The sequence below is a fragment of the Myxine glutinosa genome, chromosome 1 (assembly GCF_964187855.1).
Source record: "Myxine glutinosa chromosome 1, kmMyxGlut1.1, whole genome shotgun sequence".
Classification (NCBI taxonomy): domain Eukaryota; kingdom Metazoa; phylum Chordata; class Myxini; order Myxiniformes; family Myxinidae; genus Myxine; species Myxine glutinosa.
In genome coordinates this window covers 24,458,727-24,486,240 of record NC_136261.1, presented here as the reverse complement: position 1 = coordinate 24,486,240, position 27,514 = coordinate 24,458,727, and the positions used below count along the sequence as shown (strand labels likewise).

General features: G+C 43.9%; 2 protein-coding genes across 2 annotated transcripts in view; one reads left to right on the top strand and one right to left on the bottom strand.

Moving 5' to 3' along the window:
- Window positions 1–27,514, top strand: part of LOC137416116 (carnitine O-palmitoyltransferase 2, mitochondrial-like) — a 1,201,140-nt gene that overhangs the window by 82,656 nt on the left and 1,090,970 nt on the right. Inside the window, exons 5-9 of the mRNA XM_078769788.1 lie at window positions 19,342–19,448; window positions 19,668–19,875; window positions 20,072–20,276; window positions 21,685–22,032; window positions 24,696–24,899. Of these exons, the coding sequence (XP_078625914.1) occupies window positions 19,342–19,448; window positions 19,668–19,875; window positions 20,072–20,276; window positions 21,685–22,032; window positions 24,696–24,899 (1,072 nt within the window). The remainder of the gene's footprint in view (window positions 1–19,341; window positions 19,449–19,667; window positions 19,876–20,071; window positions 20,277–21,684; window positions 22,033–24,695; window positions 24,900–27,514) is intronic.
- Window positions 1–27,514, bottom strand: part of LOC144889489 (uncharacterized) — an 880,122-nt gene that overhangs the window by 758,670 nt on the left and 93,938 nt on the right. The window lies entirely within an intron of this gene.

Genomic DNA, 27,514 nt, shown 5'->3' with positions numbered 1-27,514 from the left:
CTGGAGCGGGGTGCATGGTATAAAACAAATGGGCACTACAAGGACTTACAGGAAAGAACTGGAATTTGAAAAGGTGGATTTGGGGTGGATTAGCGGGGGTAGAAGAGGTCAAGGTTTTGGATGTGGGAAGATAAGAGATGGTGGTGAACAGCTGTTTGGAAGACCTTGAGGGAGGAGTGAGATTGAAGAGAGCATGGAAGATTGTTCCAGAGGCAGAAACAAAGAGGAATTAAAGAGTGAAGGTGAGCAGAGTCTTGAATTTGGCAGTATCACCAGAAGAGAGTTGTGGCACATGCTGTGCATCCTACAGGAATATTTGGGGGACAGAACACAGACAGAGCAGGGTGAGCAGGGTGAGCAAGGCCGGAGAGGAGTCGGTCGAAGACAGAAAGACCACCAACCTACCTGTGGTGAGAGAGTGAAAGACCCTTACAATCAGCGACATCGCAGGAGATTCCAATGATTCTAAAAGCTTTGGTTTCAACAGCTTAAAGCCGAGCTTGGTGTAAGGCAGGAGCACCATCCCAGATAGAAGAGCAGGATTCCATAAATCTGCAGATGAAATCTTTGTATGTGGTGAGGAGCTCAGTAGTGCCAAGAAGACTTCGCATGACGGAGGATGCCCAGTCGGCAACTGGCTTTGGAGGCCAGCTTGGAAATGTGGTTTTCACAGTAAAGCTCACGGCAGGTAGTGAGACCCAAAAGCTTGAGTGATAGAATTTATTCGAGAGCATTGTTGAGAAAGTTGATGGGAGGGTTGAACAGATGGTCTTTTTGGAGAGACATGGTGAGAGTGTGAGATTTGTCCGGATTGAAAGACATGTTCCACTTGGTTGACCAGTTTGTGATATTGTCCAGGTCTGCAGAGAGTGAGGAGGGTGCAGACTGCCGATCTGAGGGTTGAGAGATGGAGCGGCTGAGAGTGGAGTCATCAGCAAAGAGATAGAGAGGATTTTCCAGAGAGTCTGAGAGATCATTAAAGAAGACCGAGAAAAGCGCAAAGCCCAGAACACTCCCTTGAGAAATGCCAGCCTGGAATGGAAGTGGAGATGACAGAATTTCATTTAGAGCCACACATTGACTACGACAGGAAAGGAAGTCCGCCAGACATGTGTGGAAGTTTCCATGGATACCATATGAGGAGAGTTTGGTGAGCATGGCGGGGTGCCAGACCATATCGAAGGCAAGAGATACAGTCACGTGAAAAAGTAAGTCCACACCATGTAATGTTTTGACTTTTTCAACATATTTCAACATACAGCTATTTGATCTTCATTTCAACAATATTGATAGATAAAGGTGATATAATACAACAAATATCATGAAACATTTACATGTTGTCGTCCATTGTATAATTTAAATAAACATGAATGCAAATTTTGCATGTGGAAAAAGTAAGTACACCCCTACATTTATCACTCCTTCAAATACCTAAAATTAGAAACAGGTGCAACAGCTCAGGTGCAAATGATTAGAACATCATTAGAGAGGATCTTGGAGGAACCTGTCTTATTTTAACCTCAGACATTTAGTTTGGTTTGCTCTTTGTTGTTGAAGTGTGCAGTGTCACCATGCCTAGATCAAAAGAGCTCTCTGAGGCCTTCAGAAAGAAGGTTATAGATGCCGACGGGTCTGGGAATGGATTTAAAAAGATCGGCAAACAATTTGAAATCAATCATTCGACTGTTCGGAAGATCATCTACAAGGGGAGAAGATTCCAAACAACTGCCTACTTGTTCAGGCCAGGCCGTCCCAGCAAGTTCAGCCCGAGAGCAGAAGGCAAGATGCTGAAAGAAGTCTCTAAGAACCCCAGAATGTCATCATGGGACCTACAGGTAGCTCTTGCCACTGTTGATGTCAAAGTGCACGAGTCTACAATTAGAAAGAGGCTGCACAAATTTGATCTACATGGGAGGTGTGCCAGGAGGAAACCTTTGCTGTCCAGAAAGAACATCAGGGCAAGACTAAAGTTTGCCAATGAACACCTAGGCAAGGACCAGCACTTCTGGAACAATGTGCTCTGGACAGATGATTCAAAGGTAGAGCTATTTGACCACAGTACCAGAAGACATGTTTGGCGAAAACCAAAGACAGCATTTGACCACAAGAACCTGATACCAATTGTAAAGCATGGTGGTGGAAATATTATGGTTTGGGGCAGCTTTGCTGCATCAGGGCCTGGGCAGCTCACCATCATAGAATCCACTTTGAATTCTTCATTGTACCAGAGGGTGCTTGAAGGTAATGTGAGGCCATCTGTCGGAAAGTTGAAGCTCAACCGAAGGTATACCTTGCAACATGACAATGACCCAAAACATACCAGTAAATCCACCAAGGAATGGCTGAAAAGAAAGAAATGGAGGGTTCTGGAATGGCCAAGGCAAAGCCCGGATCTAAATCCCATCGAGATGTTGTGGGGGGATTTGAAACGAGCTGTGCATGAAAGAAACCCCTCAAACATCGCACAGAAGAAAGAATTCTGCATGGAGGAGTGGGCAAAAATTTCTCCCAGTCGATGTCAGAGACTGGTAGACAGTTATAAGAAATGCCTACTTGAGGTTGTTTCTGCCAAAGGGGGCAATACCACCGATTAGAGCCAAGGGTGTACATACTTTTTCCACATGCAAAATTTGCATTTATGTTTATTTAAATTATACAATGGACTACAAAATGTAAAAGTTTCATGATATTTGTTATATTATATCACCTTTATCTGTCAATAATGTTGAAATTAAGATCAAATAGCTGTATGTTGAAATATGTTGAAAAAGTCAAAACTTTACATGGGGTGTACTTACTTTTTCACGTGACTGTATGTCAAGGGAGACAGCTCTGATTTCCTGTTTGGCATTGAGGACCTCCATCCAATGTTGAGACAGCAGGAGCAACATGTCCAGGGTAGAATGTCCTGGTCTGAATCCAAATTGATGATCTGAGATCAAGCCTTTTGAGAAGAGGAAGGATTTAATATCAGAAGCGATGATGGATTCCATGACTTTGCTGATGATTGGGAACAGGCTGATTGGTCTGTAGTTGCAGGGATCTGTTTTTGCAACTTTTTGTGTGAAGTGGTAATGCTGGCTGATTTCCAAGCTGATGGCAGATGACCTTGAGAAAAAGAGAGGGTGAATAGAACAGAAAGTGAGCTAGAGCGGCAGCGCAGAGTTTTAGGACCCGAGGGCTTTTTTTTTTTTTTTTTTGTATACAAGATCGAGGCTCGTGAAAGGGCGAACATTAATCACACAGAAAGACAAACCGACACATAAAACATATAACATCGGGAGCGGTAGACAAGATGGGGAGAGAGGGGGAAGGACACAAACACAACATTTGAGAGCAGGGACCGAGAGACATGGAGACATTGAGAGATCTGAGAGAGGGCGAGGGCTTTGGGGGGGGGGCATGGGAAGGGGGCGGTGGAAGAGGTATAAAACATATGGACACTGCCAGGACTTCCAGGAAAGAAGTTGGAATTTCAAACAAGGTGGATCTGGGGTGAATTAGCGGGGGTAGAAAAGATCAAGGTTTTGGAAGGGGGAAGATAAGAGATGAGATGGTGCCAGTGCCAGATGGTGCCAGATGGTGCCAGGTGGTGAACAGCTGTTTTAAAGACCTGGAGGGAGGAGTGGGATTGAAGGGAGTGAGGGAGTTTGTTCCAGAGGCGGGAGAAAAGAGGAATGAAAGAGTGAAGGTGAGCAGAGAGCCGAGATTTCGGCAGTTTAACCATCAGAGGGTTGCTGGCAGATCTTGTGCGACCTGTAGGAATATTAGGGGGACAGAGCACAGAGAGAGCTGGGGGTGCAAGGCTGGAGAGGAGTCGGTAGAAGACAGAAAGACCACCTACCTGCCTGCGGTGAGTTAGTGAAAGGCCCTCAGAGATAGCTTCATCGCGGGAGATTCCAATAATTCTGAAAGCTTTGGTTTCAACAGCGTGAAGCCGAGCTAGGTGTGAGGCAGGAGCACCGGCCCATAGGGGAGAACAGTATTCCATTGAGCTGCGGATGAAAGCCTTGTATGTGGTGAGGAGCTCAGGTGTGCTGAGGAAGGACTTCGCATGACGGAGGATGCCCAGTCGGCGACTGGCTTTGGAGGCCAGCTTGGAAATGTGGTTTTCCCAAGAAAGATCATGGCAGATAGTGAGACCCAAAAGCTTGAGCGACAGAACTTCTTGGAGAGGATTGTTGAGAAAGTAGATGGGAGGGTTGTCCAGTCGATCTTTTCGGAGAGACATAGTAAGAGTGTGAGATTTGTCAGGATTGAAAGACATGTTCCACTTGTTTGACCAGTCTGTGATTTTGTCCAAGTCTTCAGAGAGTGAGGTGGCTGCAGACTGCCGATCTGAGGGAAGAGGAATGGAGTGGCAGAGAGTGGAGTCATCAGCAAAGAGATAGAGAGGATTTTCAAGAGAGTCACAGAGATCATTGATGAAGACCAGAAAAAGCACGGGGCCCAGAACACTGCCTTGGGGAACTCCAGCCTGAACAGGAAGAGGAGATGAGAGAAACCCATTCAGGGCCACACGTTGACGACGACTAGAGAGGAAGTCCGCCAGCCATGCGTGGAGATTTCCATGGATACCAAAGGAGGAGAGTTTGGTGAGCAGAGCGGGTGCCAGACCGTGTCGAAGGCACGTGATATGTCGAGGGAGACAGCTCTAATTTCCTGTTTGGCATTGAGGACCTCCATCCATTGTTGAGACAGCAGAAGCAGCATGTCCAGAGTAGAGTGACCTGGTCTGATACCAAATTGATGATCAGAGATCAAGCCATTGGAGAACAGGAAAGATTTCATATCCGAAGCAATGATGGATTCCATGACTTTGCTGATAATTGGGAGAAGGCTGATTGGTCTGTAGTTGCTAGGATCTGTTTTTGCACCTTTTTTGTGCAAAGCGGTGATGTTGGCTGATTTCCAAGCAGATGGCAGTTGACCTTGAGCAAAAGAGAGGGTGAAGAGAACAGAGAGAGGGCAGATAGTGCAGATAGAGTAGATAGAGCGGCAGAGCAGGATGTTAGGAACCGTGGGCTGATGCCATCTGGTCCAGTTGCAGAATCAGAGTCGAGGTTTGACAGAAACTTCTCCACCATGTCAGGAGAGAAGGACACATAGTCCAGGAGTAGCTGGGTTCGACTGGCTGAGGTGGTGTGGAATAAAAAAATATTCATATATATATTGACAGCTGGTAATATTCCTAAATTACATCTCAATGTGATCTTGTGTAAAATATGTTTTACCGTGCAGCGTGAGCAAAGCCTTGGGACTGGACCCAAAATGAGGGACAGAATGTGATCTCCCTGTGTAACTTTTTGGACATGGAACTAGGACAGAAATGCGCTATCTGTGGAATGGCTTTTGTCACCTCTCTGACAAACCCAGGCGCTGGGCGAATTCCTCCTCAGGCAGGTCATGAGAAAGTGACCTTTCTCGGAGGAATTATGTAGTGCTTCTAGTTCCCAATGATAGGCAGCTGTTCCAAAGAGCCTCTAGGGATTTCTGGACAGGAAACAGATGCCTTGCAGGCATCTCGATGTCTGGGGCTATAGGCCTTGGACTGAACTCTGCATCCCAATGCTCTGACATGAAAAGGAGCAAAGTTCTATTTAAACAAGAAGAATCATTGGAGGAAAGAGAGAGACTGGTCATCAAGAGAAGGAGCTCCAGCCACGACCAGCAGAACGACGCGTTGTTATAATCTTGAATTAGTACGTTTATTTATGCAACAGCTCTCTACAGTTTCAATAAAAACATTGACTTGGTAAACAAGTTGGAGTTTCTTCGGGTAAACTGGTTGAGAGGTTTCTAAGTTGGAGTTCGGTAGTAGAGATCATTATTCTTCTACAAATTGGTGGTCCCAGCATGGAGATCGACTGCCCAGGTGTACAAGACCAGGTGTACAAGGTAGGCATCCCGTCTTGTGTCATCTGTACAGTACGATGCGAACCTGCTTAATTGTTCAGTTTTTGTGTGTGTGTTATGTGGTAGGTGGGCAACACCACAAGGTATACCTCTTCGAGGTTTGCGGAAAGCCCCGGGACATTTCAGAGATATCATGACGATTTGTATGATTTTTTTCTTCCCAAATTTTTTAATTCTTTTTTCCAAATTTTTATTTTTAAATTTGTTTTTGATAAATTCTACGAATTCAAAGAGCCACTAACGGACCACGTGGGTCGTTAGAGAAAGGGTGCTGCGTTCGTTCGCTGTCATGTAAAAGTGAAATGGTATACAATATGGTCGACCTGTTGATTTTGTGTATTTTTGTGTATTGTTGTGTGTATTTTGTATATATCTCACGATTGATTCCAGTTAACGTTCTGCATCCTATATCTGCTCGTTTCGTTGGTACACGAATTGTGTCGATTTCCCATTAAAAATAATGGTTGAGATCCCGATTGATTGGAACAATAGAACGAGCAGATAGACGGATGGTCATTGACATTGGAAAAAAAGCGATTTTTTAACGATTATCCAAGGGTTTTTCTCGATAATTAGCGATTTTTTGTAAATAGCGATTTTTACGCGAGCGCTTGTACAGTGTGCCGAAGCACGACAAGTCATTGGGAGGCAGAAAAAGCAATAAAGTGCCCCCCCCCCCCCCAAAATCGGCTGGCTCGATTTTAAGACATAAATTTCCATTGTGGCACGGATATGGTTTTGCACCTCGTTGAACTGCTAATCCGTTATACATGGACCGATGTTGTGTGCACGATCGAACACACGATATATAAATACAGGGATTTTTCTTTTAATGCCGAGGTTGGAATATAGCACAGTCAGTAAATGCGGTGGACATGGATATCTTTGGCTTGGTTCGAATCCTGTCAGCAAGTGGAATTAATTTTATTGATTTTATAACGGCATCGAACGATCTTCAGACTGTTTGTACGAACCTCGGCTTGAATGAAATTTTGGAACATATGATGCCAGCCGATACGCCCGTTCAAATAACACCCAGTGGGTTGATTCATTCATTATACTATTGAGGATCGAGCTTTTCACCAGGTCCCGTTGTTCACATATTACATACGGGATCGGAAGCAAAAAAAATTTCAATGTAACCTCCACATCCACATCATTCATCCTCTCCTGCCCCACCCCCCCCACCCCCCCAGCCTTACTCCTCCCAACCCTCCTCTCCTCTGTGTTACGGATTCCGGATATAGGTGAATTACTATTCAGGTCATTGCTTATTAATGTTTATTCTATTAAAGGTTGATGTGGTTAAATGGTTAGAGGCGCTCCTGATAACAGGAGACCGGAAACGGGATGGTGAACCGGAAGAAGAAAACAAGACACGAGGTCCTGGAGAAGCGGCGATCTTCTTCTTCCTCGCCCAGCTCCGACGCGAGCGGTGTCGATATTGATTAGCGTGGGGAACGCTGAGTTTGAAAAGCCCATCTGGCGAGAGGAGTTACCTGCGCGGGGTGATTGCCTGTTATGTGTCAGGTTGCCGTGGCTTCCTGGAAGGAACCAAGTGTCCGGCACTGTTCGCCTCGACGCCTCCGAGGGCGTGTACGGGTCGCACCTGGGGCCTCGCGCGCTTTGCGAGCCGCGCTTTGCTTTGCCCGCTTTGCTTTGCAAGGAGGTGTGCGCTGCAGCAGCTGTTCCCGGTACGTGACGTGCACGTTTGGAGCACGTCAGCCAGGGGTCCGTTCAACCGCCCGTGTGCGGAGAAGTCGACCTTCACCTTGGTCTGGAGGGGCCCAGAGACATTGTGAGGGACAGTGACTATTGAGGGGTCATGAGTGGGGAAAGGGGGGAAATATATGAGATGGCCATCTTAGTAATATTGTTGATTGATTGTTGATTGCTGTTGATGGATTGAGAATATATTATTAATTAATCCGGATCCTTGGTGTGGGGTTGCTTATTGACCTGAATTGTTTGTGTCTTTCATATTGATTGCATTACGAAAGCGTATAAATCGTATATCTTTCTGGCGGGGTCCTCCCACGGTCCGGGGGTCACCAAGACCAGGTAGTTACCGGGAGGACCAGGTAACATCTGCCCCATCCCTTTGCACTTCTCCCTCCTCCCCCACCATACCTTTCTCTTCCCAATCTACGTGTATTACCTGTCCTGCCCTCCCCTTTCCCCCTCCCTCCCGCCGTCAGCTCCCCCTCCCCTCAAACCCTTATTGCAGTTTGTCCCAGCTTGTCCCAGCTTGTCTCTATCTTGTCTTTGTACCCTCATCCACCCCTCATTCTTCCCATCCCTTCTTCATACCCCCCCCTCACTCCTCTGTGTGTGTCCCCCCCCCCCTCACTCCTCTGTGTCTTCCCTCCATTCACTCCTTTGGGCTCCCGCCCTTCCCTCCTCCCTCCTTCCATTTCCCGCCCCCTCCATCCTAACTGTAATCCTCACCCGAACCCCATCCCACCATCATCCAACTCCCTGCCCACCCCCTTCCCTCCTATGTCCCTTTCCCCCTCCCTTCTGTCAGCTCCCTGCCCACCCCCCCTTCCCTCCTGCGTCCCTTTCCCCCTCCCTTCTGTCAGCTCCCTGCCCACCCCCCCTTCCCTCCTGCGTCCCTTCCCCCCTCCCTTCTTTTTCTATTCTTCTTCTTCTCCCAATCTACCTGTTACCTGTATTCCTGATGCCTTCCCCCCACCACCCTCCCGCTCTTTGTGTAATATGACATTTTCACCTGTAATCATCCCTATATCTGAATCCCGATTAGGAAAATTTCCAATTTTTTAAAGGGTTTTTATTGCAGCTGCCATCTTGGATGACAGTTAAATTTTACTCGATCAATATGAAAATTGATGAGAGGCAATCCCATGTTACGGGGATGTATAATTTTTATAAGGCAGAGCCATTGAATGTAAATTTGATAATTTCATATTTTCACCTGTCAAACAGGTGTTTTAACCTGTCAAACAGGTGTATTCTCACCTGTTGTTTTGTCATCAATATTATTAGAGATCATCTCTCCTGTTTTTCTCTTTTTCCTTCTCTTTCTCTTTCTTTGTTAGCCCCCTCTCTTTGTCTCAATCTTTCTGTCTCCCTTTCTCTCTCTTCATTTCTCACTTGATCTCACAGGTTGAGGCTCATACAAGAGCTAATGTAATTAAGCACCATGCACCTTGCTGTGAAAATTTATTTTGGATTCGGAATGCTTCGTTTGTTCCAATTGATGCATGGGGTGGAAATATGTCTTGCAGGTAAACGTTATTGTTTTTCCCTGAACCCCTTGTCATGAGATGTTATGTCTTCATTTTAATTGTTTATTATAAATCAATATTAATATGTTATGTAGGTAATATTATCATTGACACAGAAATCAGGATTGTGGATTTTTGCCAGGATTTTTTCTCAGTGATTTTAAGATTGCTGTGTTAAAACAATTATGATGCCTACACCATGTCATTAATGACATGATTATGATTTTACACACTTGCACAGGTGATGTTGCACCTGTGATGGAAGTTTTCTGTCATTCATATTGTTGCGGATTTGAGAATCTTGTTGTAAATATCACCCTGAGTAATGTAATGATTTCTTGTAAATACCTCAGCTTTGTGTGTAAAGGTCAAAGGTCGTCCCCCTAGTTAGTCCATATACATGCACGTAGGCCACCATATACCCTTCTAAATAGTTATTTCCTTATTATGTGTATTAGTTTAAGGCTGTGTTACCCATTAGTTGACTCTGCATTGCATTGAATTGAAATAAGGTAGAATCCCCTTTCAATTGCATTGCCTGCATTACCAACTGCATTCGCCGCCATTGCCATGTGGTCAAGCCTCGGAGAAGAAAGGCGTGTCTCCACCTCGTAATAGGAAGGAGGAGTGAGCCAGCCCCGATCAACCAACCAAGCACGAGGGGTTTGGCTTGAGAGGGCGGAGAAAGAACGATCGGGCAGTTTCGCGTACGTTCCAGGGTGTGGCGCTATAAAACCCGTCACGCGGCGCCCCCACCGAAGTTTTAGAGTTGAGTTCAGTGGAGGAGGAGCAGCAGAGTTGAGTTCAGTGGAGGAGGAGCTGTGTTGTTGAGTCCAGTGGAGGAGTGAGCACTGAGAGAGTTGAGTGAACAAACCGCAGCTTTGAGTCCACCGCAGCTGAACCAACTGCAGCTTTGAGACCACTGTAGTCCGGCCCCCCTGTGACACGCAGCTTCAACCCGCTGCTATGCGGGAACCAGCTTGCTGTGGGATCGGTGGCATCGATGGCCGTCGAGGTCGAGCCCGACGTCCTGGGCGGGAGCAAAACTCCAGCTGAACCTTCCTCCCCTTCCAGCCATTCGTTCCTGTCATTCCTATCATCATTCCCCGTGTAAGTCTGACTGACGTCCATCTTTTGTGTTGTCCTGGGGTTTAAGTAAGACTGCATAGGTAAGCTAGAATTACTCTGTGTCCTTCTGATCCTTCCATCCTTCTGTAAATTATTTTTGTTTCTTTCCTTCTCCTTGGTTCCTTTGATTGTGTAAATATTAGTAATAAATTATATTTGTTCTTCCTTACCTTCTGGTTTCCTCACATCCGTTCGTCCTTGTCTTTTCCCAATTGAATACCTGTGGCATGATTTGGCCAACGTTCAAGAATCGTGTCTAGTACTTGCTAATGGTTCGTGCCGCGGCTGCTAATCCGCTCGGCAATTAACATCTTGTCCGCGGTCGCGAACGAGGTTGCTCACCTGCCTCTCTGGATGGAGCTGGGAAACTTCAGGACTCACGTCGGTCAGTCGCACACAAGGGGATTAATCCCCCCCTTCTTAAGGGGAAAAAAGGCCGACGTTGAGATCCTCAACAATATCAACAAATGTAGAGAAAGTCAAAATTGTTCTGTGCAGACAGACAAGCATACGGGCTTAAATGTAATATCCTCTTTTTTGATGAAGGTAATAGGATGAGTGGGAAGCATATTTTCGCTCCTTGGAGGACCCCCAAGAAGCGACATTGTGTTTCCTGCTTGTGAAATGAGGAATCGGGCTGTCTTGAGCTCAATGGTGTTCTATTGAATTTTATTAGGATTTTTTTTGGCTGATGTTTTTTTTTGTTGTTGTTGTTGTGGGTTTGGAACAACATATTATTGTTCCTTTGATAGAGCTTGTGATTTTCCATTCTCTTCCAGGCTCCTTTGTAAGATTTGATAGGGAAATGGATTGGAGTGGACAAATACTTTTTCATCGGTTAGACCTTTTGGCCGAACTTTTGAGTTAGTTTTCAAAATTGAAGTTGGACCAAATTGGAAAAGGGATTATGCATGTTGTCTTTTAATTGGTTTAAAAGTGAATTCTTAAAAAGGAAGCATTGACATACTTAAATTGAAATCAGAAGATTGTGATAATAATCTTGATTTTTTTAGAGGGAGATGATTTGTGATTTTAATTTCATTTTTGATTTCATTTTGTTTTCATTTTATTTCATTTTTTGATTTTTCATTTTAATTTCTTTTTTGTTTTGATTTCATTTTTTGAGTTCATTTTTGATTTGACTTTTGCTTTATGATTTGAATGGAAGAAATATTTATGAGATTAACTCAATGTGGTCGGTGGGCGAAATCCACAATGCATGCAGATGCACAAAGCCCTGTATTAGTGTACTACAGAGGTCTACGCATTTTTCAGAGAGGGTGCCGTGAAATCGTCACAAATATCCACTAAAGACTTTTTTTTATCTTTAGAGAAGGTGCTGTGCTTTCATGAAGAACCACTGATATGGTATACTATGTAAATAGAGGTCGACCTGTGGTGTACATACATTTATTTTGCGATTTTTGTATTACGACAAATGCTGCGGCACCAGTCCTGCAAAAACTGCTCGTTTTGTGGCCGAGTCGTGATTACGTTGAGTTCCTATGGTGGAAGCTTCTACAGTATTCCTATGGTTGAGCTCCCTTTATTTCGGTTTGGTCACGGTGGGGGAGCATATGGAATGACGAATGCTGCGGCACCAGTGATAGAAGCGACTTTTTCTCTTTTTTAAAATTTTTAACGAAGCTATTTATGGATATGAGCTTCATAAAAAAAAAAAATGAGGAAGTACAAAATTAGCCAAATTTGGGAGAGGTCTTACACTGACTTCCCAGGGTACTCTGCTCACGGATGTTTGATATATATAAACTTGAATTTTATCAGCATATAAATTGTGCTGTATGTATGGATGTATATTAGGCGTAAATGATATGGGAATATAGTAAGGAAAATCTTGATGAGTTTTAAAACGGATTGCATTGTGAATCTTAAAACCAAGGGGCAGACATGAATGCGCTGTTACGTTATTTAACCTCAGAACGCGATGTTACGTTTACCTGCAACATATTTGATAATCTGGCACACCTATATTGGCATACTGGTGTCAGTAGTACTCACTAGTTGCATAAAAATGGATGAGCAACAGTTAAGGGGGCGTAATAACACTTACTTGGATATTTTCTACAAAAGTAGGGGTTTCAATAAGTGGTAGCTGTACACATGGGAGTCATCAGATTAAGTTATGGAGTTTAAACAAAGTCACTGGTAAACAGAAGGGGAATGGATAATAAATAAATTCTTCGATGCTGGGTAAATTAAGTGAGATATTACAAAGACTTATAAGAGCTATTGTTCTTCCTTATAGCAGTGGGAGAAAAAATTAGATCCAACGTAATTAATCTATAAATGAATGTGATAGGGATAATATCCTCAATTTGTATTAATTATTTGATTGTGGGTGAAGGAATTAATTTATCATAGTGGATTGTCAACAGCAGCCTGAAATATCCTGAGAGTGTGCATCCATATAATCAGAAAATCCCAGATTTGTTTTTAAAACAACATTTTGGTAGAGGCCTTATGTGGATGAGTACTTGCTTGGTAGATAAAAAAAAGTATTGCATGTTGGCAGCCACTTCGGTGGCCATTTAGGCCAAACAAATTGGGAGAAAATTGTGGTTAAATACGTAATTTACAGATGGCTATTTGTAAAAGGGAATTTGTTGAGATGGGAAACATTTTTCGAAGGTTTATTAAAGTATTATAATATGACATTTGGCAAGGAAAACTATTGGATGGGAAAAATTAGATCTGTTTATAAAATGAATTTTTTGACCCCTTGAAGTTAATTCTTCGAATCATTGTTTCACTAGCATTTTGAGTTCAAATTGGAAATAGTCTGGTAGAGCTTTGGTTAAAACCTTTGATTGTGGTATTTTGGAACGAATTGATAAACCATAGGGGATTGATAAGAATAGAAACAAATATGGACCCAAAATAGAAAGATTTTATGATGATATGAATGATACCGAGATTAACAGATTGAATCAAGTAATGTTGCAAATGAGTACAGTAGAGTTAAGATAATGGCATAATGAAAATGTTATGAATTGCATCAGTTTTACAAGATCAGTAAACTCATATCGCCACAAGTTACACTGTTAAATGGAAAAAAAAGTGGGAGGACTATGATAATAATATATTATGCATAGTTTGTTTGTTTGCAAAATTTGTTGGGAATTAGATATACCTGTTTGTGATTTTAATCATATATACTCATTATTAATGCTTTTATTTTCTTGGAGTAGTGTTAAAATAACTGCATGAGTTTAATTTTTAAATTTTATTAACCTGAAAGCAATTGTGGATGCTATTCTTAGTTTAGTAGTAAAATATATACCTGATTTGAATATTATTTGTGTGACGCATATAAATGAATATAACTTTTTTGAATGTTTTAAGGAAAACAACAAATGGTTGAATGTGAAACTGTTATAAGAAACATATGATTAGTTAAAATATGGTGATTTCATGATAAGATGTACCCTATCTGATTCAGTGTGTGTGGAAAGCAGATTCAGATATGGCTGAGTAAAAGGATAAGACCAGATCACATCTCAAAGGGAGTGCTAACAGAATTGGGAAGAAGTTCGAGAAAGAAAATTTGTGGCTAAAAATGAAGTTAATTGACGCATACACCCTCCTTCTCAAAGAATGATGGACATTCTCCTTTGTAAAATTGGAGATGGATGCTTACCTTCACCAAAGGAATTTTTGTGACCATTTGCCTGGATCACACTGCAACTTATGGAAGAAAGGCGATCACTTACTTTTGTTTGAATGCCTCAAACCTTCATCAAGTCAGCAATTGCGGGATGACGACATCTTGTCTGCAACTTCTACTGAATGCGGTGACATGTGTTATTACTTTACCAACTTCCGGGGAGCCAGCATGGAGCTGCAAGCGAACGGCTGTGCCTTTTCCTCCACAACAGCTGTGCACGATTCTGCTGGTTGCTCATGGTATGGACCATGGACAACTTGAATACCATGGTCCCAACATCATTGTGGATGCATCTGGCATCCCTGTTCCACATCTTGCTGGCCAATCAACATCACATCAACACTTGCTCCATATTCATGAGTGAGGAGGCAAGTTGATTACAACTGGACAAAAACCTTGTTCAAATCTACTATGGCTCACAGCAAGAGTGGCAAGGATGCTGCATGGAGAGCAGGGTCAGTTTATGACTCTGCCCAGCTATCACAACAGCGGAAAATCCTACGCAAAATAGTGTAGGTGCTATGAAGACATCAGAAGAAAAAATGTTTCATACTTGAATTTCAAACACAAGTGATCAGCCCCTTCTTTTCAAACAAAAAGTCAACATTTGTTTTGAAGCAAAACGTATTGCCAAATGTTGCAGATGCTTTATTTTTTTTTTTAATTGTGACTTGAAATTATTGTGTTTTGGTAAAGGTGAAGTGTTGTATGCTATATGCAAATGAAGTGAATTGCATTATTAATATGGAAAGAGTCAAAGGAACAAAGAAATGTTTTGTGATCAGATTTTTCCAGAATGACGGTGTATGCCTTAGGGAATTGGATTACCAAATTTATGGTTTGAGTATTGTGGTGATGTTTAGATTAATGGTTAATATAAACAAAAAGAAAAAAATCAGGGACTGTGGAATATTAAATATTCATATATATTGACAGTTGGTAATATTGCTAAATTACATCTCAATGTGATATTGTGTAAAATATGTTTTACCGTGCAGCGTGAGCAAAGCCTTGGGACTGGACCCAAAATGAGGGACAGAATGTGATCTCCCTGTGTAACTTTTTGGACATGGAACTAGGACAGAAATGCGCTATCTGTGGAATGGCTTTTGTCACCTCTCTGACAAACCCAGGCGCTGGGCGAATTCCTTCTCAGGTAGGTCATGAGAAAGTGACCTTTCTCGGAGGAATTATGTAGTGCTTCTAGTTCCTAACGATAGGCAGCTGTTCCAAAGAGCCTCTAGGGCTTTCTGGACAGGAAACAGATGCCTTGCAGGCGTCTCGATGTCTGGGGGCTATAGGCCTTGGGCTGAACTCTGCATTCCAATGCTCTGACATGAAAAGGAGCAAAGTTCTATTTAAACAAGAAGAATCATCGGAGGAAAGATTCCGCACGTGAAATTCTTCTTTGAAAATCATCGGAGGAAAGATTCTTTCTTTCCTCCAAAATCATCGGAGGAAAGATTCTTTCTTGGGAAAACCACATTTCCAAGCTGGCCTCCAAAGCCAGTCGCCGACTGGGCATCCTCCGTCGTGCGAAGTCCTTCCTCGGCACACCTGAGCTCCTCACCACATACAAGGCTTTCATCCGCAGCTCAATGGAATACTGTTCTCTCCTATGGGCCGGTGCTCCTGCCTCACACCTAGCTCGGCTTCACGCTGTTGAAACCAAAGCTTTCAGAATTATTGGAATCTCCCGCGATGAAGCTATCTCTGAGGGCCTTTCACTCACTCACCGCAGGCAGGTAGGTGGTCTTTCTGTCTTCTACCGACTCCTCTCTGGCCTTGCACCCCCAGCTCTCTCTGTGCTCTGTCCCCCAAATATTCCTACAGGTCGCACAAGATCTGCCAGCAACCCTCTGATGGTTAAACTGCCGAAATGTCGGCTCTCTGCTCACCTTCACTCTTTCATTCCTCTTTTCTCCCGCCTCTGGAACAAACTCCCTCACTCCCTTCAATCCCACCCCTCCCTCCAGGTCTTTAAAACAGCTGTTCACCACCATCTCTTATCTTCCCCCATCCAAAACCTTGATCTTTTCTACCCCCGCTAATTCACCCCAGATCCACCTTGTTTGAAATTCCAACTTCTTTCCTAGAAGTCCTGGCAGTGTCCATATGTTTTATACCTCTCCCACCGCCCCCTTCCCATGCCCCCCCCCCCAAAGCCCTCGCCCTTTCTCAGATCTCTCGATGTCTCCATGTCTCTCGGTCCCTGCTCTCAAATGTTGTGTTTGTGTCCTTCCCCCTCTCTCCCCATCTTGTCTACCGCTCCCGATGTTATATGTTTTATGTGTCGGTTTGTCTTTCTGTGTGATTAATGTTCGCTCTTTCACGAGCCTCGATCTTGTATACAAAAAAAAAAAAAAAGAGAGAGAGACTGGTCATCAAGAGAAGGAGCTCCAGCCACGACCGGCAGAACAACGCGTTGTTATAATCTTGAATTAGTACGTTTATTTATGCAACAGCTCTCTACAGTTTCAATAAACATTGACTTGGTAAACAAGTTTGAGTTTCTTTGGGTAAACTGGTTGAGAGGTTTCTAAGTTGGAGTTCAGTAGTAGAGATCATTATTCTTCTACAGCGGGTACGGAGAGAAATGGGTTTGGGACACAAGATTTTGAGGCAAACCCAAAGTTGAGGCATTGAGCTTTGTCACGTGCGGTGTCAACTGTTTAGCCATTTGAGGTAAGGGAGGGGATGGAGGGGGAACAAACACCAGAAACAGATTTGACCAGATGCCACCAGGATTTGGAAGAGGGAGACAGGTTTGAGAGTTCAGTCTTGAGCTGAGAGAGATATTGTTTCCTGGCTCTCCTGAGGGTAGACACACACTTGTGAAATGCTTTGTTGAAAGAACAGAGATTGCCTTCAGTTGGATTTGCCTTCCATGAAGCGAAGGCAAGTTATTTCAGGGCAACTGCCTCACCACATGATTCCACGTACCATGGACGGGAGGAAGGGCATGACAACTGAAGACGGGATGGGATAAATATGTTCATGAGAGAGAGAGCAATTTACTTTGGAAGAATTCCCAGGATGAGTTTATGTCAGAGGCAGTGGAGATGGGAGACCAGTCCAGATTAATGATGGATGTTTGAAGACTGTGACAGTCTGCCTGAGTAAAAATGCCAGACTCGTCAGTGCTGCAGAGGCTCTCTGAAAATGGCCAGAGAGATGTCCACTTTAACAAGCAAATGATCAGATGAACCGCTTGGAGCAGAAGAAGAACAGCAGACATTTGCAGCGAAGTCAGTCAAAACCAAGTCCAGAAGGGAAGATGCTCCATTGACTGAGATCCGGGTCGGGAAATTGACAGATTGTGTCAGTCCCAATAGGTCACAGAATTCCTTTGCTGAGGTGCCATGACTGGAGCGAGAGGTACCTACACCCAGCCAGCTGGCATGATGACAGTTGAAGTCGCCACATATGAGGAAGAGAGAGTTGAGATGAGTGGATAGAAGCTGGTCCATGTTGTCAGACAGCGACGTGTAAATGGAGTAATCACTGTTTGATAGACGCTACAACACATATAAACAAAAGGTGGGAGCAGAGGGGAAGCCGTAGCTAGAGGTCCTCATGGGGGGGAAGTAGAGAGAGGGCAGTGCAGGGAGAGTGAGGAAGAGAGTTTTTGATAAATATAGCAACCCCACCTCCAGGGCGAGGCTCAGGTCTATCATACCGGAGGAGGGAGTAACCAGGGAGATATATTAAGGAATCAGAGACATCTTGAAGGAGGAAAGCTTCTGTTGAGCAGATCAAGTCTGGTTTGTCAGCAGCAACCTGTATGGGAGATCAGTCAAGTTTGAGCGAAGGCCCCGGATGTTTGAGGTCCATACCGTTAATGAAGAGGAAGGGGGAGCATTGGATACAGTACAGGGGAGGGGAGGTGTATGGTAAGATGAGGAAGAGGAGGAGGAAGTATGGAGAGCTGTTGATAGTGTGTCAGAGATTTCAGAAGAGCTAGGAGAAAGGGAAAGATGAGGAGGACAAAAGCTTTGATGGTGATTGGATGAGGCATAGTGAGGTGTTGTTTGAGGATGGGCAGAGCAAGAAAGAAGGTTGAAGGAGATGGAGGTCAGAGTTGGAGGGGTGGGGGGGAAGCGGGGAGGACGCTATGAGGAGGAGGGGTGAGAGGAGAGAATTGGAGAAAAAAAGGAGGGTGGGGAGATTTGAAATTGAGGGGTGAGGGGGGAATTTAGGAGGGGAGGGGTGAGGGGGAGTTTGGGAGGGGAGGGTGAGGGGGGAGTTTAGGAGGGGAGGAGCAAGGGGAGAGATTTGAAATGGATGGGTGATGGGGGAGTAAAGGAGGGGAGGGGGGAGTTTGGGAGCAGAGGGTGAGGCGGGAGCTTAGGAGGAGAGGGGCAAGGGGGGAGTTTAGGAGAGGGGAAATGGGGGAGTTTAGGAGGGGAGGGGAAAGGGGGGAGTTTAGGAGGGGAGGGGCAAGGGGGGAGTTTAGGATGGGAGGGGCAAGGGGAGGAATTTGAAAGGGATGGGTGAGGGGGGAGTTTGGAGGGGAAGATTGAGTTTGGATTTTAGAAAGTGTTGTACAATTAAGAGAAAACGAACATTTATTGCAAAATGAGTTTCTTGTGATTTTCAAGTCAGAGATCCATTTGAAAACGTTGGAGGAGGGGTGGAATGCAGGTGAGTTTAGGGAATGTAGGAAGGAAGAACTGTAAGAGATTGAATTTTTATTTGAAATGAAGACATTAGGTGAACAAATCGAAAACAACCTTTCAAAGAAGAAGAAGAAAAGTGTGTTATAATATACAACAGAATACAACACTTCAGGGGAAAGTTTAAACATTTTTAAAAGAAACCGTGAAAACCATCTGGGGAAATTCCCGAAATGAGGGCAAGAATGATGCCTCAGGGGGATTAAGGATGCCAGCACAGGTTCAGAAGCAGAAACAGAAGAATAGGAGATTGAGAGCAAGGAGAGCAGAGAGCGAAGGAACAGGGAGGTGTATAAGCAGATGTGTTAGTCCAGGAGACGAGGCCTACTTTTTAAATGCTTCAGTACATTACAAAAGACTAAAGAATAGTTAACGATAGAAAAGAAAGGACATTCGAAAATAAATGTCGTGTGCCTGCTGGACTATCCTTATGTTCTTCATATGAACCAAGCTATGCTCCAGAAAAGTTCATATAAAGGAGCGCCAATTTGAATCATACAGCTGCATGAAGACGTAGATGTATTTTAACCGATATATAAAGGGGCCTTTTTTATGCCCCTGGCATTTTCCCAAGATTGATGCTTTCAATTGTTTACATATGTACACGTCCACCCACATTGTGGAAAGGTAAGATTTGGATGACTGTATCTTGATGTGTATCTCGTTAATGACTATTTATGTGTAACAGGAAGACAGAGCAAATCTGTAGTTCATTTGAACATGGAGAGGGTCAGTTGCTGCAGAATGAACTCTTGGCTTGTGACAAGGAAAATCAACACACAAGCTACACCACTGGTAAGTTATTGCTGTTGCTTACCAATACAAAATAACCTTTGAGAGCTCAGTTATAAAATCAAAGATTTATTACACATTTAATGACATTATTTAATTCGAGGGAATGGCAGCAGAGGTAATGATGGTGATAATTATCAATGCAATCGTCATGTCTTTCATCAACCAACCTTGCTCTGGGCACCCTCCAATCCGCACGTACATCGACTGCCCACCTCCAAGCCTTCATTGAGGACTCGTTCTTGAATCGCAGAGATTCTCTATGCATCACCAATTATGGTATAAACATGGGATTGACTCCTGGCTCACAGCTGGTGTGTGCCACAAACCTGGTTGTCTCGATCGCTCGATTTCATCGCACTCTCAAGGCTGGTCTGCTGACCCCAGCAGATAGTGGTGGCCTGGCTCACAGAGATGGCACTGGTTTTGTGTGAGTGCTTTTTGATATTCTTGCTGCCTTGGATTTTTGTTGTTTGCAAACTGTGACATTGATTAAACTATCACAAATTGTTTCTCATTAAAATGTTAATTATGATTCCACAAGTTTAGAATTGAGATAATGATAAAACATAAATATATTGTCCTTCAAACGTCTTCAGTTGCTCATACCACAATTGCCTTGACAGGTCGAGTTCTCGTCCAAAATCATATCTGATGTGCATGTCCCAACTGAATCATTTGTTCGGTACAAGCCGCATACCTCACGAGTCACGAGATGAGCTCCAGACCATACTTGGCATCCGCCATCTTGTTGTGCTTCATAAAGGATACATATACACCTGCAATCTGCTTGATGATTCGGGCTACATTCTACCTGCAAGCACCATCATGGTAAGGGAAATGGCCATCACTAATACCTTGCACACTACACCTGTGCTCTTTCTAACTGATTATGTTCAAAGTGGGCCAGATCCCCACCACTCAGGCTTGGGTTTATAAAGGGGATGTAAAAGGGACAAAGCACAGAAAGGATGCGTTAGAAATCAGAGACCACCAACTGGTCTGCAGTGGCAAAGTGACATGCCCATAGACTCAGCTTCATCGCTCGAGATTCCAATGATCATGACGACATTCGTTTCCACTATGTCAAGCTAAGCAAGGCAGGCAGGGACACCATCCCAAAAGGGATAGCTGTATTTCATCATGATGCAGATGTAGGCCTTGGAGGTGGATAAGAGGTCAAGTGTGCCACGGAAGGAGTTTGCATGACGGAGGCTGCCCAGTCGGTGGCTGGCTTTGGAAGCAAACTTTGAAATTTGGTTTGCTAAAAAAAAAGATCATGGCTGATAGTGAGATCCAGGAGTATGAAAAACTGAACTTCCTCAAGAGGGTTGTGATGAAAGCAGATCTGGGGGGTTGGGAGGAGCTACGGATTCTTTTTTCTCGTGAAGCTACGGCTTCCCCTTCGCTCCCACCTTTTGTTCATATGTGTGTTGTACCGTCCACCAAACAGTGATGACTCCATCGACATCTTGCTGTCTGATAACAAGGATCAACTTCTATCTACTCATCCCAACTCTCTCTTGCACATATGTGGTATGGGGCTTTATGCGGTTTACAAGGACTTTGGAAAGGATTTTGTAGTCCGCACAAAGCAGCGAGACAGGCCACCAATTTTGTAAAGAATGTAAGTCTCCTCTCTTCAGGGTAAGGCACAAAATTGCATGGCGACAATTGCAAGAGGTGCCAATTTGATTAATACACCTGCCTGATGAAGTAAATGTATTTTATTTGCCAGATGTAAGGCGCCCCTTTGTATGAACTTTTCGAGAGCATGACTTGGTCCCTCCTCAGAACACAAGGGTGAAGGGCAGTCCGGCATGCACACAAGATTCTTTGAATGTCCCTTCTTTTCTATTGTTTGGCATTTTCTGCAAGCTATGGAATGTACCTTCTTTTCTATACTTTGCCACATGGCACATACAATATAAAAGGGCATTTTCTTTGCCCATGGCATTTTTCCCAAGAATGTTATATGTGATATACAGCAAATAGCAAAATTGTACGAAGTAGCCATAGTTTTAAACATAGCTGTATCTTTATTACTGACTGACACAATTCTCTTGCCATTCACACTTCAACTGAAATTATATTTCCTGCTTGTCAGACAATGAATATCCAACATGTATATTAGCAAATGACCAATATCCCCTTTGTTCCATTCTTTTGCGCTTCTGTGCGTTTCATCAGCCTCTCATCAAAATCCGTTCTTCTCATTGATGTTCTCTTTGTTGTACAGGCCAATCTTCATCATATTCTGTCAGAATCACGACCTCCAGTCAAGTTTCCTGTGGCCAGCCTTACTGCAGAGCGACGAGATGTTTGGGCACGCTTGAGAAAGAAACTGCAGGCTCAAGGACATGGATCGGCCTTGTCCCTCATTGAGTCGGCCCTCTTTTGCCTCTGCCTGGATGACCAAGACCTAAAAGAAAACAACAATCAAGTATTATTTGGCAGTGGAGGTGATCGTTGGTTTGACAAGTCTGTACAAGTCATTGTGGGAAAGGATGGATTTACTGGGATTCAATTTGAGCATTCGTGGTCCAATGCAATGATGGCAATGTACCACATAAATATGATCACCAAGGTGTGTTTATAGTAGGTTTGTACAGGACCTACTATTTTCATAAATTGTTTTTCTGTTTTTTTTTTTGTTTTTTTTTGTATACAAGATCGAGGCTCGTGAAAGAGCGAACATTAATCACACAAAAAGTCAAACCGACACATAAAACACAAAAATAAGGGGAGCGGTAGACAAGTTGGGGAGAGAGGGGGAAGGACACAAACACAACATTTGAGAGCAGGGACATCGGGAGAAATGTGGGAGGGGGAGGGCTTGGGGGGAGGTGGGAGAGGAATAAAACACATGAACACTGCAAGGACTTCCAGGAAAGAAGTTGGAATTTCAAAAAAAAGTGTATCTGGGGTGAATTACCGGGGGTAGAAAAGATCAAGGTTTTGGATGGGGGAAGATAAGAGATGCTGGTAAACAGCTGTTTTAAAGACCTGGAGGGAGGAGTGGGATTGAAGGGAGTGGGGGAGTTTGTTCCAGAGGCGGGAGAAAAGGGGAAGGAAAGAGTGAAGGTGAGCAGAGAGCCCAGATTTTGGCAGTTTAACCATAAGAGAGTTGCAGGCAGATCTTGTGCGACCTGAAGGAATATAGGGGGGACAGAGCACAGAGAGAGCTGGGGGAGCAAGGCCGGAGAGGAGTCGGTAAAAGACAGAAATACCACCAACCTGCCTGCGGCGAGTGAGTGAAAGGCCCTCGGAGTTAGCTTCATCCCAGGAGATTCCAATGAATCTGAAAGCTTTGGTTTCATCAACATGAAGCCGAGCTGGGTGTGAGGCAGGAAAAGTATTCCATTGAGCTGCGGATGAAAGCCTTGTATGTGGTGAGGAGCGCAGCTGTGCCAAGGAAGGACTTCGCACGACGGAGTATGCCCAGTCGGTGACTGGCTTTGGGGGCCAGCTTGGAAATGTGGTTTTCCCAAGAAATATCATGGCAGATAGTGAGACCCAAAAGCTTGAGCGACAGGACTTCTTGGAGATGGTTGTTGAGAAAGTAGATGGGAGTGTTTTCCAGTCGGTCTTTTCGTAGAGACATAGTAAGAGTGTGAGATTTGTCAGGATTGAAAGACATGTTCCACTTGTTTGACCAGTCTGTGATTTTGTCCAGGTCTGCAAAGAGTAAGGAGGCTGCAGACTGCCAATCTCAGGGATGAGGAATGGAGCAGCAGATAGTGGAGTCATCAGCAAAGAGATAGAGAGGATTTTCCAGAGAGTCAGAGAGATCATTGATGAAGACCAGAAATAGCACAGGGCCCAGAACACTACCTTGGGGAACTCCAGCCAGAACAGGAAGGGGAGATGAGAAATCAATTCAGGGCAACACGTTGCGTACGACCAGAGAGGAAGTCTGCAAGCCATGAGTGGAGATTTCCATGGATACCATAGGAGGAGACTTTGATGAGCAGAGCTGGGTGCCAGACCATATCGAAGGTACGTGATATGTCAAGTGAGACATCTCTGATTTCCTGTTTGGCATTGAGGACCTCCATCCATTGTTGAGACAGCAGAAGCAACATGTCCAGAGTAGAATGACCTGGTCTGAATCCAAATTGATGATCAGAGATCAAGCCATTGGAGAAGAGGAAGGATTTGATATCCGAAGCAATGATGGATTCCATGACTTTGCTGATAATTGGGAGCAGGCTGATTGGTCTGTCGTTGCAAGGATCTGTTTTTGCACCTTTTTGTGAAAAGCGGTAATGTTTGCTGATTTCCAAGATGCTGGCAGATGACCTTGAGCAACAGAGAGGGTGAAAAGAACAGAGAGAGGGTGAGATAGAGCAGCAGAGCAGGATTTTAGGACCCGTGGACTGATGCCGTCTGGTCCAGTTGCAGAATCAGAGTCGAGGTTTGACAAAAACTTCTCCACCTTGTCAGGAGAGAAGGACACAGAGTGCAGGAGCAGTTGGGTTCGACTGGGAAAGATGGGAACGGAGAGAGATGGATTTGGGACACAAGATTTTGAGGCAAACACAGAGATGAGGCATTCGGCTTTGTCACGTGCGGTGTCAACTGTGTAGCCATTTGAGGTAAGGGAGGGGATGGAGGGGGAACAAACACCACAAACGGATTTGACCAGACCCCACCAGGATTTGGAAGAAGGAGAAAGGTTTGAGAGTTCAATCTTGAGTGTGTAGAGATAGTGCTTCATGGCACTCCTGAGGGTAGACACACACTTGTTCGAAGCTTGGTGGAAGGAACTGAGATTGCCTTCAGTTGGATATGCCTTCGACGAGGCAAAGGCAAGTTGTTTCAGGGCAACTGCCTCACCACAAGATTCAGTGTACCATGGACTGGAGGAAGGGTAAGACAACTGAAGACGAGATGGGATAAATCTGTGCATGAGAGAGAGCAGTTTGCTTTGGAAGAATTCCCAGGAAGAATTGATGTCAGAGGCAGTAGAGATGGGGGACCAGTCCAGATGATTGATGGCTGCTTGCAGACCGTGCTAGTCAGCCTGAGTGAAATGCCAGACTTGTCGGCGCTGAGGAGGCTCTCTGAGAATGGCCAGAGAGATGTCCACTTTAACAAGCACATGATCAGAAGAACCGATTGGAGCAGAAGAAAAGCAGCAGATATTTGTACTCTTTTCAATTTTATTTTATTCTGCATACATGTATGGGTATTTATTTTGGTCACTTTACCCTCTCCTTGCTTTTTGTTGTTGTCTCCAAATAAAAGGACATTCAGAACCGACCAGCTGTGACCCATGAAAATTCTGTGATGTATCTGGAACCTTCAAACGGTGTACAGAGATTGGAGTTTGACCTCGACAGCAGCCTGCAGACTGCTGTTGTAACAGCCAAATGCAATCTCCAAACAATTTCTGCCTCTACTTCCTTCTACCGCCTTGAATTCCAAGATTATGGAAGCAATTTTCTCAAGGTGGGTGAACCCTAAAAAAAAATGGTCACAGAAATCATTTAAATACCATCATAGACATGTCGGTTTGAGCGTTTATGAAGATTTCTTCATTTTTTAGTTTTTTTTTAATTGACACGACGAGTCATGGAAGAACAGAGATGATTTATATAATTTCTAATCTGAATAAACATGATTAAAAGCTAACACTCTGATTACCTCTCCCACTGATGGAGGTTATGTTTTCACCCCGGTCTGTTTGTCTGTCTGCGAGTACAATATCTCGAAAATGTATGATAACCGAGTTTTTTAAGTGATGCTTCACCATTGAGATATACAGCCAAAAACGACATCCTGTGTAGCACGACATATCAGAGTTATGAATGTATTCGAACAAAACTAGCTGGGCAGGTTGGGTGTGTGACAATGACTAATTGATTTGATTTTGGTTGACGTCCTGATGCAGATCAGGCCATTTCGTGGGATACAAAACAAACTGTTCAGCGTGGCGGAGGTACACGCTCCACCGGGTGCCGTTCCAGTTTGTTTCTGTTTTTACAGTTGAGGCTTGTGGACCAGTGAGAACACGAAATAAATCAGGGCTAAGAGAACAAAAATAAGAGAATAAAGCCAGCAGATGTGGGTGGGGGGCACAAACAGCAGACTTGAGGGACAAAATGGAGGAAGACTTGGAGAAATAAGGTACTGGGGAAGAATGAGAGCAAGCAGAGGACACACGGGGTGAACAAGATGGATACATATTGAGATCGTGGTGAACAGATTTCTTGAAGACCTGAAGGAAACAATGACACTGACGAGATTGTGGAAGTTGGTTCCATCGGTGGGGGAAAAAGAGAAAAATGAGTGTCGGTGGGAAGTGATTTTGGATTTTGGGAAAAGGATTACTCACAGACTAAGTGCACCCTTCAGAAAACTTGGGGAGGGGGTTGGAGGTGGGAGGAGTAGGACAGAGCACATTCTTGGCAGAAGGTGCAAGATCTGAATGGAAATAGAAGGAAGGGAAACCACCAACTTTTCTGTGATGGGAAAGTTTTCAATGATTTTGATTTTGAAGGAATCTCATATAATTTGTGTAATAGTGGGAGATTCCATTGATTTGGAAGGCCTTAGTTTCCTCGGCATCAAGTTGAGCAGGGTTTTGGGCAGTGCCTCCAGCCCAAAAGAGAGAGCAGTCATCCATCAAGCTGCAGACAAAGGCCTTGTAGGTAGTGGATATGAGTTCAAGTGTGCCAAGGAACGATTTTGTATGACGGAGGTTTCAATGAATCATTGATCTTAAGAGACTGCAGATAAACGTTATAAACGGTGTACATGTTTGTAGCAGGTGTATCGATTATAGGTGGGAATCCTACATTGTCTTGGGTCACTGTTACATCGCTTCAAACAGAAATATTAACTCCGGTCCATCCACTAACTTCATGATGTTCAGCTGTGTGCAGACAGGCTACCATCCACAAAGTTTATTTTGCCATGCACCTTGCAGTACCTCAGTGGAAATTACTTCCACACATTTCCATGCAGTAAGCCCACAACATTCACCTGTGTTTTATCAAAGAAAGTTCGCAGCAGATATCAGTTCAAAACTTATTTGCCTTTCTTTTAATTTCTGCAATACCATTTACTCTGAGAGGTACCTACCCAGACGGTTTCCTCCAGTCTATCGATGTTATCCCAAGCCACAATGGTGTTGACATTCGGCTGGATGTTTTCTGGTAGTGGTTTTTATTATTTGATGTTGCAGCCATTTTTTGTTGGCACAAAGCAGCACGTTTATTTCATCAATTTGCGAATAAACAATTCCATGGCCACAGCGATTTTAACATTTGAATGGGCTCCACATTGTTTGTTGGAAATTTGACAGTATATGGCAGCAGGACGTACTTTGGAGGCTTTCGTTTGCTGTGACTTAAGCCGGACACAATGTCTTGTCCAAACTAATTCAGTAGTCATTGCATTCTCGGAGAATCTGCTTCATGTTGACAATCCATGCTGCTGATCAAGAGAGGAAGTAAAAATATTCTGAATTGTTCAGGAATACTCATACCACTTTCGTAGCTCAGACGGCTTTGGAGGCCAAGGCATGTTAGTCTCATGACTTTGTATAGATTTGCGAATACACAAAGCAGCCTTGTCAACAACTTGGATGGGGTTAATTGGATGAGGTATTGGATAAGTCATGTATGTCTCAAAATGTGCTTTGGAAGCTGGGATCTTGAGAAATTTTCTGGAAGAACAACAACTTGCCTCTTACCATCTTGTGGAACCTCAGTGTAATAAACCTCCAAATTCAGCCTCTGATTTTCTTCAAATATGCTTTTTGGTGGAATCATTCACTTCCTGTACACGTCATGACTGCATGAATGACAGTGGCATACTAGATCAATCAGTCATATTTACTAATTTCAGATTATCCAACAAATCAGTTCTGATGTCATCAAAACACATCTAATAGGTTTTGGAACTCTAGCCTGGTGTACTCTGATTCAGTGCTGTTCATCTCTTTGGCCCGGTTGCATAAAACTCCCTCAACCTGAAGGAAAGATTTCCCTTGAGGTACGCTGTAATTCCTCAGCGAAGGATTTCCTCAAGTGTTGTTGCATAAACAACCCTTAAGGATA